Source organism: Prionailurus bengalensis, chromosome D4, assembly GCF_016509475.1.
Source record: "Prionailurus bengalensis isolate Pbe53 chromosome D4, Fcat_Pben_1.1_paternal_pri, whole genome shotgun sequence".
NCBI classification, from domain to species: Eukaryota; Metazoa; Chordata; class Mammalia; order Carnivora; family Felidae; genus Prionailurus; species Prionailurus bengalensis.
This window is the reverse complement of record NC_057359.1, coordinates 79,883,596-79,902,749: the sequence shown is the minus strand read 5'-3', so window position 1 is coordinate 79,902,749 and position 19,154 is coordinate 79,883,596. Positions and strand designations below refer to the sequence as shown.

At 47.7% G+C, this 19,154-nt stretch overlaps 1 protein-coding gene across 6 annotated transcripts in view; it reads left to right on the top strand.

Moving 5' to 3' along the window:
• Positions 1-19,154, top strand: part of CDK5RAP2 (CDK5 regulatory subunit associated protein 2) — a 172,390-nt gene that overhangs the window by 49,376 nt on the left and 103,860 nt on the right. For 4 of the 6 annotated variants that reach the window (XM_043566251.1, XM_043566256.1, XM_043566254.1 and 1 more), the window contains exons 10-12: positions 199-318; positions 2,692-2,784; positions 10,864-11,082. In XM_043566251.1, coding sequence (XP_043422186.1) covers positions 199-318; positions 2,692-2,784; positions 10,864-11,082 — 432 coding nt within the window. The remainder of the gene's footprint in view (positions 1-198; positions 319-2,691; positions 2,785-10,863; positions 11,083-19,154) is intronic. The other 2 variants (XM_043566252.1, XM_043566253.1) reach the window with 2 other exon arrangements.

Here is a 19,154-nt window from a genome sequence, read left to right as displayed (position 1 = left end):
CCGGCCCTGTTGCCGTGAGCGCTAACAGCGTAACTGGGAGCTGCCGCCACTGCGTTCAGCTCTACTTGGGAACATTAATCACAGGGTGACAGGAATAAGATAGAATAACTGCGTTTGAGTGTGCTCTCACAGATATATTTACAGTGCATTTTGGTTGGAACGCATCAACTTAGTGAATCTTTTTCTAATCTAATTTAGGCACTTCAGGAGGACCTGCGAGAGAAGGAAAGAGAGATTGCTACAGAAAAGAAAAATAGTTTAAAGAGGGACAAAGCCATTCAGGGTCTAACCATGGCATTAAAGTCAAAGGAAAAAGAGGTATGTGGTATGTCTGATACACTCAAAGCGAGATTTTTCTTTATTAGCTTCTGTGGCTGGCCTGTCGTGTCCCTGCACGTTTAGCTTTGGGGGAAAAGTTTATAAGAGAGCTGGGATGAGCATAGGAAGTGCGGAAAGGGTCGTTTAGTCCACTTGAAACTTTTTTGGAGTGTCCGATTTAGTGCTATCCAATAAACATACTGTGTGAGTCACGTGGGGACATTTGAATTTTCTAGGAGCTACGTTAAAAGAAGTGAAAAGAAACAAGTGAAATTAACTTCGATAATACATCCATCATTTCAGCATGTAATCAATAAAACATGGAGTAGTAATGAGCTATTAACGTCTTTTTGGTCTTAATGCCATCTCTGAAGCCCGTGTGTGCTTGTAGCACGTCTCGTTCCAGACTGACCAGATTTCAAGTGTCCAGCCACACAGGTAGGTGGCCCATGGCCACCCTGTTGGACAATGCCCAGTCGTTTAGGAAGATGGCAAGGTTGAGATGAAGGACTTGGGAGGCGAGGCCATGACCGTGAACAGTTAGCTCCCTGGGTCGTTGCCTTTGGGATCCAAGGTTGCGGCCAGTGATGGTTCCGTGCCATAATATTATTATTCCCTAATTATTGTTCGTATAGCAGTCTGCTGTTTCTCAGTAACTGAGCCAGGCACAGATACAGAGAAGAAAACCCAGCTCTGCTCTCAGGTCTGGTGAGGGCGAAACACAGGGCAAAGGTGTGGTGATTGAGGGCCGTGCGGGGGAGAGGGGGGGCCGTGCAAGTGGAGGGCAGGGGGCCTGGCCCCGATTCGGGTGTGTATGTGGGGAATGGTGCTTGGAGGAGAAGGTGTCTGAGTCATATCTCACAGGATGAATAGCAGTTGGGCTGGAAGGGAAGGCAGAGGGGAGAACGTTGGTTAAGGCGGTAGGTTAGGAAAGAGCCTGATGGGGGTTTGTGGAACCAAAGGCATTTCGAGGTGGTCAGCGCACCAGGTGCAGGACTGAAGTGAGGCCAAGGAGGAGCTGTGAGGTCGCGTGGGGCCAGCCGGTGGGGGCGCAAGTAGTCGTTTGGGGCTGCAGGCTCCTAAAAGGAGGGGGGTGGCCACGTTTGCACTTTGGCGGGATCTCAGCCTGTATCTGGAGGGAGAATTGCGGGAGGGAGAGGATGGAGGCAGGGAGGCCGGTGGCAGAGGCGAGAGCCCAGAAAGACTGAGCTAGAGCAGTGGCCACCGCTAAGTAGGAGTGGGAGGGCAGGGCTTATTTGGGAAATGAGACCAGAAATAGCCAGGAATAATTAGAGAGTAGAGGTGGATCTGGGGAAGTTTGCTGCAGAGATGTAGGACTTGAGAGAAGGGGCAGTGGAGGATGACTTCCGGGTGTCCGGGTGGCCTGAATTGGGTATGGAGGTGCCACCAATTCAGTGGACAGCAGAGAAAACGGACTGTGATGGCAAGGCGCGTGTGGCGATGGAGGTGACGCGTCTGTTCAGAGAGCGTTGACTTTGAGGAGCTCGTGGACTGTCAGGGTGGCGCGTCCAGGCGGCAGGCAGGCGTGCAGGTCTCAAGCTTGGAGAGAGCTCAGGTGTGAGTTCAGACTCTAAGAGCGGGCCTCCCTGTCCAGGGAGCGTGTGGCAGGCAGAGAACGAGGCTGAGGACGGGGCCACGGGGGACATCAGAGTTTCAGGGATGGGGAGAGAAATGCACGAAGGAGCCAGGAGTGGCCGCAGGAGGGTGGAGCTACCCAGGAAAGTGTAGCCCTGAGGAAGGTAACGGGGCAGAGTTTGAGGGATTGCCGGTGTGAGGCGTGGCGGAGCTTTGGCTCCTGATACCAGTAGTTCTAGCTTATGTCATTGTGTAACATGGGAGTTCGGGCCCCGCCGGAGTTGGAGACCTTCAGCGTGGAGTGGGACCGGCGGAGGGGCAGTTCTGGGTGCCGGTGAAGTCCGGCGCGTGGCCACGGGAGTCACTGCTGACCGGGGTACGGGAGAAGGTCACTAGAGGATGCGAGATCGTGGGAATGGCCAGGCCAGGTCGTTGGCTGGGTCATCTCTGTGGACGCCGATGAGAGTAGCGCTTCGCCTCAGCCGGGCGTGGTTTTAGCGCCAGAACCCGTCACTTCATTTAGCCCAACGATGCCAGAGGTGGGTGAGTCGTGGTGTCCTCATTTTCGAGCTGTGGGAGTTGAGTCTCAGAGAGATTAAGTACCTTGCCTGAGGTTATCCAGCTCTTCAGCGGCCAAAGTGGAAGTCGCCCCCTTTCTGACTTCACGTCTTCCCTAACTACGAAGCCCTTGATGAGAAGTTCAGCAGGGAGAGCGCTTGAGTTGTGCACCGAGAGGAGAGTCCGGGTGCACCCTCGGCTGTTGTTGTTCTTACCCAGGTGGGAGACCTTAACGCTGAAATCCAAGAGCTCAGTGCTGCCTTTGCCGAAGCCACAGAGGTGCCCCCGAAAGCGGAGACACAGAAATTGCAGGTAAGTGTTCGCTTTGGTTGAAGCAGCCGTCTGCCCGGTCCTTACTCCCGGGGAGGTCAGCACTTTGCAGCTGAAAGGAACCAGGGAGAACACACAGTGGCCTTTAGAAATGGAGTTCTCAGTCTAATCGAAGGGTGTCCTTTGCCAGCTCTGGAGGCCTCTCCGGCCCCCTCCTCAGTATGACAGCAGCCACCCCTGCAGCGAGGACTGCCGAGGTTACTGGTGCCAGTGGTAGACTGTGCCAGATGTGTGGTTACCTCAACTGACCTTCACAATCTTGCGGGGACGGCCGTCATCATCCCGCTGTATCTGTGGGGCTTTTGAAGCTCAGGGAGGATGTGCAGCTTATTCACTGTCACGCAGTTCGCAAGTGGCAGGGCCGGGATTTAAATGTAGTGATTGCTAATAGTAACAGCAGGGATTTACTGAACACATACTATGTGCTATGCGCTGTGCTAAGTGCTCTCTCTGGATTAGCTCAAGGGATCTGGACAGCAGATCGTGCAGTAGGCACTGTTAATATCCATGTTCAGAGAGTGAAGTACCCTGCATCGGGTCACAGAAGAGGGGACTGAGAGAGCTAGGATTTGCCCCAGAGCCAGGCTCACCCCCAAGCCTGTGCTTTACCACCGCCCGCCCCCAACCCCAGTCCCCTCACCTGGCTTCTTTAGTCCAACCGCTCTCTGCCAGGTATCACTTCCGTATCTTGATGACTTAACCTGCCTTTTCTCCTTTTTTTCTCCCAACATTGCACTCTAAGGACTCCTGCTGACCACCTCCTTGATGTTCCCTCTTTCTGGCTGATTTTAGTTCTGTGTTTTCCATTATTTTAATATTTTCTTCCCATGTTTCTAATTTCCCTCTACAGTGTATCCCTGTTACTAATAACGAGTCATTAGAGACCACACTGCCTAGAGCTCTCCCTGCCACCTCTCCCCCCACGTTAGTTTTGGTTATAATGTAGAAGTTAGAAGTCAAATCTAATTTAAGACTGTCTGATCCCTCAGATTCATATCCCACATTCTTATCTTTTGCAGAGTTCTGGTTCACAGGTAAGAATAATTGAGGTAATTTGGTTTAAATCATGGTGCATGAGAAGCATAGGCATATCTCTGCCTTTGGAATCTCAGATTTGCCTTCCCCCAACATTTGCTTCATGAGATGGAGCCAAGACTATACTTTACACTGAGGTCCCCCCAACCCCCCCAACTTTGGAAAATGACGAGTTTTAAAAGCTGAATTCTTAGAGAAAACAGTGATATTTCCCACTGCTTGAGAAAAAAAAAAAAAAAAAAAAAAAACTGTGTCGGCAGTTGACAAGCAGAGGGACCAGACAGACATCCTTATAATCATTGTGATATTTTACTTGTTATGTTGGGCCTTGAAGGAAAGAAAGTCATCTTATACATTTAAATGGTCCCCAGGTTGGGGTGCCTGAGTGGCTCAGTTGCTTAAGCAGTGGACTCTTGATTTCAGCTCAGGTCATGATCTTGCGGTTCGTGAGATCGAGCTCCACGCCGGGCTCCATGTGACAGTGCGCGGAGCCTGCTTCTGATTCTCTCCCTCCCTTTCTCTCTGCTCCTCCCCTGCTCATGCTCGCTCTGCCTCAAAATAATAAACTTAGTGAAAAAAAAATTAAAAACAAATGTTACCCAGATTTATCACATACATTTACTAGTTTCATAACTCTCTGTCCTAATTGAAGGACTCTCAATGATTTTGGGGGTCTTGTCACTTACCGTGTTGGCCGGGTTTCTTGTCTTGCAAGATACAGACGTCACACACTGTTGAAAGCGCTCTGATTCTCGGTGCCTGCTTGCTGTTCCTTGCATCCTTACCCATGGAGGGAGTAGGTTTACTGGCTTGGCAGGTTGTCAGGACTTGAACTCAAGTCTGGCTCCAAAATCTGTGTCCTTGCCGCTATTCTGATTGTGTGTGTGTGTGTGTGTGAGTAAAGGCGCGCAGTATGCTTATGTGGGCTGTTTCATTATGAGGTCGACAGAGTTTGAATGTTGCACAGACACTTGAAAATGCATTTTCTTTCACATATTGGGACCTTTTGGGGATGCCGTGTAATTAGAACTACTCATGATTTGCAGCGTGAGTAGAATAGCCCGGGTTCACAGGGTTGGCATTAGGTCCCACGTTGAAACGACAGCAGTGATATTCGAATTCTTCGAGTGGTTGCCACGATGCACAGACGTGGATTCTAATCACGGGTGTGACTCTGGCCAGGTTACGGTGTGGGCTGCGTGGTGCTACCTCCAGACCCACCAGAAACACATATTTTCGCATTTGGAATACAGGTTTCCCTGCTGTCGAAAAGTAGAGCTTTCCCGTGAAATCTCCGGAAACCAGCGTGGCATAAAACAAAGAAGCAATTACCAGTAATTTACATGGAAAAATTTTTGAGCATTCTCAGACACGAAAAACAACCATTTTTTAGGCTTTCCTGACATCCAAGGGCACATCTTGCTAACAGATATAAAGGATAGATCGAGATAAAGCACAGGTGCTCACAAGACGCTCTTCAGAGCTATGGTGGCCCGACATGCGCGGTGTAGTTCCCAGGGAAGGGGCTTGACGGGGCCGCGCTCACTGCTCTGGGCGCATGCTGCCGCTAGGATGGCTCGCTGCAAAACCAACGCCGAATGCCATTTTTATTAAAAATTTTTTTTCTTACTGAAGCCTAGTTGACGCGCAATATTAGTTTCAGGTGTAAAACAGAGCGATTCAATGTTGATATGTATTACGAAGTGATCACGATAAATCTAGCTACCATCTGTCACCACACAGGGTTGTTACAGCATTATTAACTGTATTCCCTGTGCTGTACATTACATCCTTGTGACCCATTTTATAACTTCAAGTTTGTACCTTTGGTTAATCCCATTCTCCTATTTTGCCCATCCCTCCACCCCTCTCTCTTCTGGCGGCCACCAGATTGCTCTCTGGATCTCTGACTTTGACTTGGTGCCTTTGGTCATAGAAGTGCAAATCCTCTTTGGATTTCTTTTAGTTAGCGAGAACAGGTTCCGTTGTAGGTCTTTTGTAAAAGCAAAGTGGTGTAATGCGAACGTTTGAGAAGTGGGGCCTACCTGTAGCATTATTTTCCCTCCCTGGCCCACTTAGCTAGAAAAGCAAAATTGCATATTGTAAAATACTTAAAAGAGTGGAAAGAGGTTAATAGATGTCACCAGTAAACTCATGTCCAAAGATGTTCAGTACTAATACCTTGACTCTTTCAATGTGTATTTATACATATATACATACATACAACCTTTGAAAAAGTGGACAGGATGATAATACATCTTTTGTTCTAGATTCTTTTTTCATTTAATATTCCTATCATACATTTGTATGTATTTTTATATATTATCATATATTTGTGTGTATATGTATATAAATCATTGTAGACTTATGTACAGTACATCTCTCTATACTCTATCTGGTTCTCCCAAAGGGGACGTCTTCCATAACTTTAGTAACAGTATCGAAGCCAGGACACTGACATCAGTGCAACGTATGGACCTTGTTCAGATGTCAGCAGTTTGACGTGCACTCGTGTGTTTATTCCTATGCTTTTTAAACTACCTTTTTAAACAGTTGCGTGTCGTCTGCTGTACGTTTGCACCGTATTATTTTTACTGGGGCGAACACGGGGTAGGACGTGAGTTTGAACCTTGTCTCTGTTCTTCACGACGTCCGTAGCCTCGGGTGAGATATTTGAGCTCTACCTGCCTGCTTACCCATCGTAAAATCCGGATAATCACACTTAGGTCACATAATCCTTACAAGGATTACACAAGAAAGCGTATCTGGGTGCAAGTAGTAACTCAGTAAATGTTAATGCATCCTTAAGGTGGGTGGTAGAATCTTCGGCACAAAAATATGGTAGTGACTTTGGTCAGTTCTTCAAATTCCGCTAACGGTATTCTGCAAATAGCTTTTCATTTGGAGGAAATTCTCCATATTATCTCTTGATTGGGAATGAAATACAGTGAGTAGGTGCTGGCAGAGGGGAACTGGATTTATTTATCTTGCACTCACGGAAGCAACACTTTATCGTATTTAACCCTCACAACAACCCTGTGAAATCGAGATTTCACAGATGAGGAAACTGAACTTCAGGAAACTTCTTCCAAGTCATAGAGCTAGAACTGGTCTTTGAACTCTGGGCTCCGTGACTGTCTCTTTATTAAACTCATCATGTTTCTGCCGGGCGGGGAAGTGTGATTTGTCTAATATGATACTTGGCCTCTAGTTTCTGACTATGTCTGTCTCATTGTGCCAAATGTTTGCCACCTGCATTAAGCACTTGACTGATGGCATTGAATTCAGAAAGCAGGGTGTCATGCAGAAAAAGCTAAAAAAAAACTCTTCAAAAGTGTCTCGAAGGGCCATTTAAGCAAAATTGAACATGAAAAGTATCTTTATTATGGGAGTATGGATTTGAATTTTTTAAAGAGGCTCTGTTATCATTTGGACACAGAATGTCCATCACTCTATAATAACTATTAATCTTTTTTTTTTTTTGAGAGAGAGAGCAAGAGAGCATTACTGGTGGGGGGAGAGGGAGGGAGGGAGGGAGGGAGGGAGGGAGGAAGAGAGAGAGAGAGAGAGAGAGAGAGAGAGAGAGAGAGAGAGAGAGAAAGAATCTTAAGCAGGTTCCACACTCAACGAGGAGCCTGACGCAGGGCTCAATCCCATTACCCTGAGATCATGACCTGAGCCAAAATCAAGAGCTGGACACTCAACCAACTGAGCTAGCCAGGTGCCCCTATAATAACTGTTACTTTAATCATCAACATTGCTGGCCTGTGTTTAACAAGCTTCTAATTAGCATTCCTGTCTCTAACCTTCCCCTCCTTCAATTCAGTCTTCTTGTTTTAATTCTTGCTAGTTTATCGGTATTAATTGGAATCTGGACTGGAATGGGCAGGGCAGTATAGTGCTGTGGAAAGAACACAGACCTAGGAATAATTTGAATCCCAGATGTAATCATTCTATGGTCTGATGACAGGTCTGATAACAGTTCTGAGCCTGAGTTACTTAGATGGGGACATTACTTAATATGTACTTTATAGGGTTGATATGAGAAATAGAGTATGATGTGTTCAAAAGTGCCTGGATTAGCTCCTCATGTGTAATCAGTGCTTAATAAAAGGTAACTGAAGATTGTTCACTTTGAATGTTTTTCCCATCATTATTTATCTTCTTTTGTTTTTTGTATTTATTTAAATAAGCATTATCCCCAATACTTTTTTTTTCTTTAAAGTTTATTTATTTTTGACAGGGAGAGAGAGAGAGAGAGAGAGAGAGCATGAGTGGGGGAAGGGCAGAGAGAGGGAGACACAGAATCTGAAGCAGACTCCAGGCTCCAAGCTGTCAGCACAGAGCCCAACGTGGGGCTCAAACTTACGGACCGTGAGATCATAACCTGAGCTGAAGTCAGACGCTCAGCTGACTGAGCCACCCAGGTGCCCCCCCCCCAATACTTTCTTTTAAAATTTATTTGTTTTGAGAGAGACAGAGACAGCACAAGTTGGGGAGGGGCAGAGAGAGAAGGAGAGAGAGAGAATACCAAGCATTCTCCGCACTGCCAACGCAGAGCCCGACTCGGAGCTTGAACTCATGAAATGGTGAGATCGTGACCTGAGCTGAAATCAAGAGTTGGATGCTTAACTGACTGAGCCACCCAGGCATCCCCCACTAATACTTTTTTTTGGGGGAGGGGGGTGTCTTGTGACCTAGGTTTCCCACTCTTTTTAAAAATTTTAACTTTAAAGGAAAGTGAAATAGAACCTTCTATAAAACCCACTTTGAAATGTGAATGGGGCTCCCCCTCAGTCTCTGTTGCTGGGTCCTGAATAGCAGCGGGGAAGCATTGGAGCAGATGGTTAGGCTGTGGGGGCCCAGGACCAGCACAGCCCCGCCTCTCCCTGATGAACTGTGGTTGCAGCCCACCCACCTCTCCTAACAACCAGGGCTTAACTAGCAGTGTTTCCTGGGAAGGCCAAGAAGCTGGGGCCACTACTTTTACTCCACAGTCTGCGTTGTGGCCTTGACAGCCCTTGACAGGTCGTCATCGTGAGCCCTAGTCTAATCCAAAGAGCAGATTAAAAAAATTAAAAGTTTATGGGGCGCCTGGCTGGCTCAGTCGGTTAAGCGTCTGACTTTGGCTCAGGTCATGATCTCATGGTTTGTGAGTTCGAGCCCCACATCGGGCTCTGTGCTGACAGCTCACAGCCTGGAGCCTGCTTGGGATTCTGTCTCCCTCTCTCTCTGCCCCTCCCCCCCCGCCTCTCTCTCTCAAAAAGAAATAAACAGTAAAAAAAATAAAAACCCTGAAAGTTTATTTTCTCCTGATTGTAAGTATTACATATGCTTCAAATTTTCCTTCAGGAGACCAGAAAGAAGGGAAAAAAAAAAAAAAAAAGGAATCAGGAAATCACCCAGCCACTATTAACATTTTGATGTTTTTCTTTTTCTGCTTTCTCCTCTGCATAGATTTTATTTTTTAAAGGACTCACAATTTAATCTTCTATTTTTTTTTATATTACATTATGACTTGGAATATTCCTGTGCTATCAATTTAGGTTCTTATTTTTTTCCTGTTAAAGTAAATCTGTGATGGATGACTTTGGGCATAAGGCTTTTCCTTACACTATATTTTGGACTCTTCCTGTGAGATTGAGTCCTGGGAATGGAATCATCGGGATGAGTGTGAACATGTTTATCCTGTACACACACACTTGTTATCTATAGTATGTCCATAGGGAGTCACATCAGTTTACATTCCTGCCAGTGTATTTCTTGGCTGCTGGATGCTCGGTCAGTTCTTGAAAAGTTAATATTAATTGTGTTGCTTCATAGTAAGTTTGCCAGCACTGGATATTCTCATTAAAACAGTCTTGTTAAATGAAACCTTGTTTTCATTTGCTCTGTTTGATTATTGGTGAGTTACAGTATGTTTTCAAATGCTTGATAACCCCATATGTATTTTCTTTCTTTTTTAAAAAAAAAATTTCTTTTTTAACGTTTATTTATTTTTGAGACAGAGAGAGACAGAGCATGATCGGGGGAGGGGCAGAGAGAGAGAGAGATACAGAATTGGAAGCAGGCTCCAGGCTCTGAGCCGTCAGCCCAGAGCCCGACGCGGGGCTTGAACTCATGGACCGCGAGATCGTGACCTGAGCCGAAGTTGGACGCTTAACCGACTGAGCCACCCAGGCGCCCCCCCTTTTTTTTTTTTTAAATGTTCATTTAAATTTTGAAAGAGAGCGACCTCAAGCAGGGGAGGGGCAGAGAGAGAGGGAGGCAGAGGACCTGAAAGAGGCTCCGCACTGACGGCAGAGAGCCCGACGCGGGGCTCGAACTCACAAACCGTGAGATCATGACCTGAGCCCAGAGCTGGACGCTCAACCGACTGAGCCACCCAGGCCCCCTATTTTCTTTTCTACTAACCTGTGTATTAATGATGTAAGGATGTTCTGGACACAGGTAGCCCTTGCACTCTGCTGAACTTAACAGCTTCTCGAGGTGGCCACTGGACTGGCCATGCTGACCACTTCTGTTTCTCCAGATGACTTTGGGTTTGAGCTGGGCTCAACTCCATGAGCATTGCCGGCTTGAATCTGTCTCTGCTTGTCACGTGGCACTCTTCATTTTCTACCTTGTAAAAACAAGCCGATGAAGTTGTTTTTCTTTTTTTAAACCATTATAACAGGAACATTCTCAGTAACCTCAGAACATTTGAAAAAAGCGAAGGAAAGAAATCAGCTCTATATGCCCACCCAGATCCAGATTTTGTTAACATTCTGTGCTTTTCCTTGCAGTCTTTTAAAAAAACCACAGCACTTTTACCTGGTTGTAGCCTTTCCCCTCTTAACATCAGCATCGTAACATAATCATTACTCTGTGTTATTTCAAAATATTCATGTTAGTTGTGCTTTGGGTCCTGGAGGTTATGTCCATCTTTTTCTTTTCCTTCCTCAACTCCTCTCCCCCCACCCCAAGGCAGTCTGTTTAGTGTGCTCCAGAAACCCGCTCACCTCCCCTCTTTCCTTCCTCTTGTAGGGGTCTGAGGACTGTGAGGCTGCTCTGCTAGACAAGGCCACCCTTTTGGTGCAGCTGCGCTCAGAAAACCTCAACAAGAGCGCGGAGAACCACCGACTGCGTAGGAGCGTGAGGAAGGTGACCCAGGAGCTGAGCCGCCTGCAGCAGGAGAGAGAGAGACTGGAGAAGGACTTGGAGGAGGCCCATCGCGAGAGGGGCAGAGGGGACCGCACCATCCACGTGAGCGGCAGCGGCGTGGGCGGGCCGGGCTCTTTGGCACTCGCTGGTTTCAGGGAGATCTTCTTTGCGGAAGACGTAGAAAAGTCTGAAAAACATAAAGAAGAAAATGTTTCACTCCTCATCTCATCACCTAGAAACTCTGCCTGTCTCTCTGTCTCTCTGTCTCTCTCTCTCTCTCTCACACACACACACACACACACACACACACACACACACTCACCCACTCACTCACTCACTCACTCAGTCACAGTCACATGCACACATGATTGGCATCAGGCTGAAAATGCAGTTTTGTATTTTGCTTTTTTCGGTGTTCTCTTTTTGGTGTGTTGCCATGTTATGAGTGCTCTTCAGAAACATGTTTTTGTTTGTTTTTCGGTACGAGGATAATATTTCATCACTTGGATGTGCTGCAGTTTATTTACTCCCTTATGTAGGACATTTAGGTTGTTACACTATTTTTTTCTTTTTTTTGCCTTATAACATGCAATAGCAAACATCCTTGTATCTAAATACTTTTCCATTGATTAGTTCCTGATAGAGGCATAATTATTGGGTCAAAGAGTATGAATATTTTTACCATTATTTTATAGATATATGCAAATTGTTTCCCAGAATGATTATGTCCGATTTCTGTGTATTAGAGTGATCCTTTTTTAAAGACTATGTATTTATTCAGCACTGGATGCTAGCATTTAAAAAATTCTCTCGGGGGGCACTTGGGTGGCTCAGTCGGTTAAGTGTCTGACTTTGGCTCAGGCTGTGATCTCACGGTTCACGAGTTTGAGCCCCGCGTTGGGCTCTGTGCTGACAGCTCAGAGCCTGGAGTCTGCTTCAGATTCTGTGTTTCCCTCTCTCTGCCCCTTCCCTGCTCACACTCTCTTTTTCAAAAAAATAAACATTAAAAAACATTAAAAATAAATAAAAATTTAAAATAAAAAATTCTGAATTTGGCAGGCATAAAGTAGTTTATCTTTGAAAATTTCTATCATATGTTTTTTAAAGTTTATTTATTTTTGAGAGAGAGAGCAAGCGGGGGAGGGGCAGAGAGAGAGAGAGAGAGAGAATCCAAAGCAGGCTCTGAGCTGTCAGCACAGAGCCCGATGCAGGGCTTGAACCCACAAACTGTGAGATCATGACGTGAGTCGAGATCAAGAGTCAGACGCTTAACCGACTGAGCCACCCAGGTGCCCGAAAATTTGTTACATTTCAACTTAAGTATTCAGCGTGTTGAGAGTCACATCCAGATGCGTCGCCTGGGTGCAGTTGGGTGGGATAGGGTCTGAGTCTGAGTGATCATTGACACTCTGGTCAAATGAATAACCTGCACAGGAACCCCGGGCAGGCACAGGACCTCGGGTGGGCAGTCATTAGAGTGGCGGTCTCACAGGGGAGCCCACAGGTGCTACAGTTGAGTTCTCCAGTGGCTGCTGTGGGCACGGACGTCCGGATCCCCTGCTTTGAAATCCTAACGTGAACACCGACAAGAGAATTGAAATACGAACGTTTGTGTATTTTAACACAAATATTAATGAACATCAAGGGAACAGTAATGGAAATTTAGAAAAAGAAAACGTCACCTACAGTTCCACCAGCCTGACACAGTAACTTTTTGGTTTTCAGTGTCACCCTTCAGACCTTGGTGCAGCTGGGTGCCGCTCTGGGTCCTTTGATCCCTTACTTTATCACGGGCACCTTCCCATACTGTGTGGGGCCCAGAGTGACCGTGTGGAATGATGCATACTCCTCACTGAACAGATTTCACATGCTCTACATAATCATTTCCTGTTCTGTCGCCATGTTCGTTGTTTAAATAATGCCACGATAACCGTCTTTGGGCATAAAGGTATTTTCCCTTAAAATTCCTAGGATTTGAGTGAGTTTACTAGGTCAGATGCTACAAACATTTTATGCTAGTTAATCATGTTGCCAAATCATTTGTCCAAAGGGCTGGCCCAGTTTATGCTGCCACCGGCGACCTTGGAGAATACCAGTTTACTGCATGTTGTTAAAAGAAGCGTTTCCCACGTGTTCTTGAACACCAGATGTCCCTGCTTTAGATGTTGATGGAAATATAAGCCATGGTCTCTGAAAGTTTCATCTTTTCCAAAGGGAGATGGAAATGTTATCTGTGATAAAATGCAAAATAGCTTAAAATCCAGGGCTCATTAATGCAGCTCAGGGAGTCGGTGCAGAAGATCCCCGTGGGATGGAGTAGTCGGGAAACCTTCTAGGAGGAGGTGACATGAGTTGAACGAGAAGAAGTAGGGTTTGAGTTGTGTGCGGTAAGGCAAAGACTGGCCAGGTAGAGGTGCGGTTTTCATGGTTCTTACTCCTTCACTGGATAACTTCCACTTAGTTTAAAGTAGCTCAGCCCCTCCACCCCTCACTGTCATTATAAAAGGTTCATTCAGTAGAATTTGGATTGGGGACATGCATACACATACACACATCTCTCTATAAAATAAGTAATTTTTTGATCTCATAACCCACTCTTGGTAAACATTTGAAAGGGCTGTGTGATATTACATCAGGTGGAGATGCTGTAATTTATTCACCTGTCCCTCTGCCGTCAGACCTTGGTGGTTCCGTAAAGCACTTACTCAGGTACACCTTGGTGCTCCTGAAAGAATTTTGGGCTGCTGTTGGTAAGCAGATGTATTCCTGTGTAGCACCTGCACATCTGTGTGAGGAGGCGGGGAGTGTTTGGTGACGAAAGGAAGGGGAGGGGGGCAGTGAGAGGAGGGATTGGGGTTGAGCATCCTGGGGGTGGGAGGGGTTTTTCTGCCGTGACTGAAATCCAGCTTGAGCTGACTTAGGCAAAAAGAGGGAATTCTTGCCTTGTGTAATAACTAAAGTGCTGGAGGGACAGAGACCCTGGCACACTGCGGGGACCTGATCTTGGTCCCTGAGAGCCGGCTTCTTCCTCTCACATCTGCATCCTCCAGTTCCAGGTGGTTGGACCATCATTGCCCTCCTGCTGGGGTCACATAGTCCCGGTTTATTACATAAGAGGGAGGAGGACTCTCCCACTCCGTCGCCCCCGCTGTCTCCCTGTCAGGATGGCCGGAGGGGTGAGGTATGGAGAGGCCCAGACCAGCGTGGGTCACGTGCCCGCTCTTTGTCACCGGTGTGTACGTGTGCATGCGCGTGTGCGTGTGAGTCCTGCCACGGACGGCCTCCTCAGAGGCACGTGCTTGGGAGGGCTGGGCAGTTACCCAGAGAAGCGGGCTGCTTTGCTTCAGACCTGAACAACCACAATGCACGCTAAACGCTTACCTCAGGCGAACGTGGCCGTGACCCCGAGCTTTCTAGCGTCTCGCCTTGACTCCTTTTCTGCATCAGGTCATATGTGTGTTTCCGGCGAGGTGATGTGGCCATGGATTCTTTCCTTTTGTGTATGTATTGCGTCACAGTGGTATCTCTGCTTACCTTCTGTTTATGACCGAAGAATTCGGCCGTGTCTGTCTCCTGTGAACGTTTTACACTGGACATCAGGGCGCTGGCTTGTTGAGAGTTCGGGGAGCTTGAAGGGGTGTTCAATGCAGACGTAGAGCAGGACCTGCTGGCCCGGCGTGTCTTGTCTGCTTGTTCTCTAACAGGCTCTTTAATGAACTAGATTCACTCACCAGCTGCTACTGCTGTTGCTTCCGGATTGAAACAAACCAACAAATAAGCAGACCTTGTAGGGGCCTCTGTTTCTGCCCTGGCAAAGGAGAGGAATCCATCCATGCGTTCGGCCACATTGAACACTGTGCAGACCCTCGGCTGGGCGTGGGGACACTTCCACGACAGTGGTATGAACAAAGTCCCGCGGGAGCACAGGGCAGGGAAGCGGCTCGCAGGATCAGAGAACGCTCTTGGGGAAAGCGACTTGTGAACCGGTTCTGAAGTTGGAGTTACACAAAGGCTGATAGTAGATAGGCAAGGGAGGGTTTTGTAGAGAGGGCCGAGGCACAGGGGTATGAGAGCGGATGGTGTCTTTGGGGACACAAACAGGAATGCCCCGTTTGAAGTATTCTGAAGTATTATTTGGAGCTTTAAAAATTGTGATTTATTCCCTTTGGTGTTTCAGAAACATTTCCAGAGGTTCACGGAGAGTCATAAAAATGAGATCAAAGATACAGATAAAGGCGTTAAGGTCAAGGAACGAAAAGGGGGAGTAGTAAAATGGAAGCAGAGTGAGGAGAAATGCACGTCGCGAGACCTGTGACGGTACCAAAGGTGGGGCTTAAAATTCAGCCGGCAGCTCCTGGCAGCGAAAGTAAAAAGGGAACTTCGGAAAAAAAAAAAAAAAAAAAAGGGAAATTCGGGTACAAGGTCTTCAGTGTCTGAAGATGAACACATTGAGATAAGAGCACGGCTTCTGCTGGGACCCAGGCCTGGGAGTGGTATTGCCTCTGGTGGGTTTCTGGAGTTCTCGAGCAGGATAGGGTCTTTGACACTGTGCCGTTCAGTGGAAGCAGTTCTGTGCAGGGCCACGTCAGTGTCACCCAAGTCGGTAAGCTCAGATGTGGTTTCCAGTCCCTGGGACGATGGTCCAGCTGTTTCCCGTTATTCTCGTTTCTTTTTTTCTTTTTTTTGATTTTTTAAATGTCTTTATCTCAGAGAGAGAGAGAGAGAGAGAGAGAGAGAGAGAGAGAGAGAGAGGGAGAGGGAGTGAACACAAGTGGGGAGGGGCAGAGAGAGAGGGAGACAGAACCTGAAACAGGCTCCAGGCTCTGAGCTGTCAGCACAGAGCCCGACGCGGGGCTAGAACTCACGAACCACGAGATCATGAGCTGATCTGAAGTCGGGCGCTTTACCGACTGAGCCACCCAGGCACCCCCCCATTATACTCGTTTCTTAGACAGGAACTCCAAGCTCAGTGAGAAATGCTGCAGCCCTTTTTATAGGCGAGTCCTGACTCAGAGCCTTTGCCGTGGTCCACGGTCAAGCATACTGGGTTTTGTTGTTGTTGTTTTCAGCATCCCCTGAATTCTTTCTGATGGAAAGCCGACCGGTTATCTTTTGGATGTGGGCAAACCATCCTTTGCACGTGAATTGCTGTCTCAGTGTGCTTGCTCTTCAGCTCTTCAGAGGGAGCCAATACCTGTCTGAACAGGCGGCTTGGGTCTGGGGCGTAGGAGTTCCCTGTGTCAGAAGGTGCCTGGGCCCTGCGAGCTTCGACCATGAGAGTCACTTTGTCACGTTTGTTTCAGTTGCCTGGGATTGCGGTGACCCAGTGCCGGTTGACTCGGCACACGTTATAATTTGCGTTTGTTTGTTTGTTTGTTTATTCAAGGGACGTGTAATGAGTCCCCGCGGTGGCACAGGCACTGTTGGTAGGCCCTGGTGAATGCAAGCTTTGGCTTTTCCTTCGAAATCTTTCCACAACCAGAAGGGTCCAAAGGTGCGTCTCCCAGAGAGAGCCCCTTCTTTGTATTATACCTCCTTGCCACCAGAGGGAGCCACATCCCTACCAGGAAGTTCAGGAGGTCTTGGCAAAATACACACCAACAAACCTGGTGTTCCCAAGTTGGTGTCTTAACTGCCATGTTGTAAGTGTGCTGGCTTCTGTGGTTTATAACGGGAATGCTGCTCGGATTGTTGCATCCTTGCCCTCACACCTTGACTTTGGTGTATCATTTGGCTCCAGAGGCTTAAGCCTCTCCTTTTAGTGTGTACGTGTGTGTGCATATGCATGCGTGCTTGTGTGTGTGTGTGTGTGTGTGTGTGTGTGTGTGTGTTTGGTGAAAAGTGATAGAGAGAGGTAAACCTTTATTTTAGATTTGCTTTTTCTGGGTCAGGTGTTCTGTATGCTACTCGGGGTGGGTGGGGGAAAGGAGTAAGTGCTAGTCTTTTTCTTCTCCTTTATAAGCAACGTGTATGAGACATTGGTTTAGCTGTATTCCCCAGACTGTCTCATAATGCTCTCATCTGTTACAAGACCTGTCATCCGCTACTCTGACAAGTGTGTGCTTCAGTGCCTGGGCACTTAGCTCTGTGGGGATGCATTTGCTGGCTAAAGCCCAAAAATCTAATTAAAGTTGTACCCGTCACCCAGCTGGCTAATCCCATGTGCTTTGACAGGAGCAGGTTTAATTTCAGGGTAGTTCATCCTGAACCCCTCTGGTTTCACATGCGTTTGTTGATGGATAGCTCCAGATGAGATTATGACAGTGTTCAGAGCGTCTCTTGTGATCCGTAGTCAAAACATGGCATTTGGAGACAGTGTCTGTAGGCTGGTTGGGTAGGGCTAGGACCACAGACCTGAAGTAGTGTGACTCAGGAATCAGAGTTCCCCTTGCCTCGTTTTTGTTGCCATCGGGTGGGAAGATTCTCAGTTGGAGTCCCTGGAGACCAGTATGCAGTTTAAATGGCCTTTGCTTGAGGAAGTCCTGTCTTTGCAAATTCCAGCCACTCTTAAGAAAGGCTGAGTGCACGGGGCGCCTCCGTCAGTTGGGCGTCCGACTTCGGCTCAGGTCATGATCTCACGGTTTGTGAGTTCGAGCCCCACATTGGGCTCTATGTTCACAGCTCAGAGCCTGGAGCCTGCTTCGGATCTGTGTCCCCTCTCTCTCTCTGTCCCTCTCCCCCACCCCCCCCCTCTCAAAAATAAATATTAAAAAATTAAAAAAAAAAAAAAAAGAAAAAGGCTGAGTGCATAGACTCGGGTCAAAACCGGGGTTGAGTTCTGGCTCCACCACTGGCTCGCTGTTGGACCGTGAGCCAGTAACTTTGCCTTTCCAAACTGTGGGGTCCATTTCTTCTTAGAAAAAGAGCTTGGTTGTAAGGATTGTCTGAGATCGGGGACAGCACTTACGAGCATAACACCTGGCACGTCACAAACGATCAATGAGTAGTAGCTGTTCTGATGGTGGAGATGATGCCACTCCCCTGGGAACGAGAAACTTGGCAGTTCGAGTCGGTATCTTGGGAGCAGTGGGCAACAGTGCTGGGCTTGGGTTCGAATCTTGGCTTTGGCAGGTGCTTAGCTCTAAGCCTCTAGGTCAGTTGCTTAACTTCTCTCAGCTGAGGTTCTCTCCCCTGAAATGGGGTTGGTTTTACCTATTTTAGGATTCAATGAATGGATGGTAACATTTAATGCATGAGAAAGCAGAGGTTCCTGGCACGCAGAGGCAGATGTGTCGGACTCCTCCTCGTTCCTCTTTTCCTGCTTTTAATTGTGTGGCAGGTGCTGGCTCAGGACTTCACATGACAAACCACTGCCCGCTAGAATCTAATGGACACTGTTGACTAATAAATGTGGTCTGCCCGGTTACCAGCCAAGTCAACAAAGCTGTAAATTTCTTCCTTGATCAACACTCCCCTCTCCTCTGAAGAAAGTGCTTGTCTGTTCCTTTCCAGCTGATTGATCCCTCTAGGAAGGGGGGCAGAACCCTTTTCGAGTGACGGATTCTGTAGTACCTCAGTGGCTTGTGCGCGGGGCTGCTGTGGAGGCTGGTGTAGAAGGCTGTTCCCATCAGTTTTCACGTAAATTGCTGTAGTCTCTCTGGGGGCACGGACAGAAAGGCTTTCCCTTATCTCTGGTTCTTACTTTATAATTTCTGTGCCAGGCTCTGTCCTGGGCACTGGGAGCACAGGACTGAATCAAATCAGACACAGTCTCCGAAGGAATCTGGCAGAGAACTAGAAACACAGACAGAGAGCTAATTAAAATATAGCGAGATAAGTGCGGGTAGGGGGATGGGCCAGACGCTTTGGGAGCACAGAGCCTGGATCTACACTAAGAGCAGGGGTGGGAGTGGGGAGGGCTTCACCGAGGAGGAGGTTTGGAGGGGAGACTTGAAGGCTGAGTAGCTGTTTGCTGGTCAAGGGAGAGCCTGTGTGGACACCTGGGGAGCATGCACGAGCCTGGCACAAAGAAGAACAGTGAGTGGCTGGCAGAGAGGAGAGGGCGGAACGTTCCATCACACCCCGGCTGGGGTTGGAGAGAGGGGTGGTGCCTGATGGCTGTTAAGTGACTCAGCTGGGCCTTGACCCCTGCCCGGTTTGAACTCTGACTCCTTCGTCCCTCCCCCGCCCAGCCAGCTTCCTGGTGAAAGCCACACTGAGTTCCTTGCTCAGAA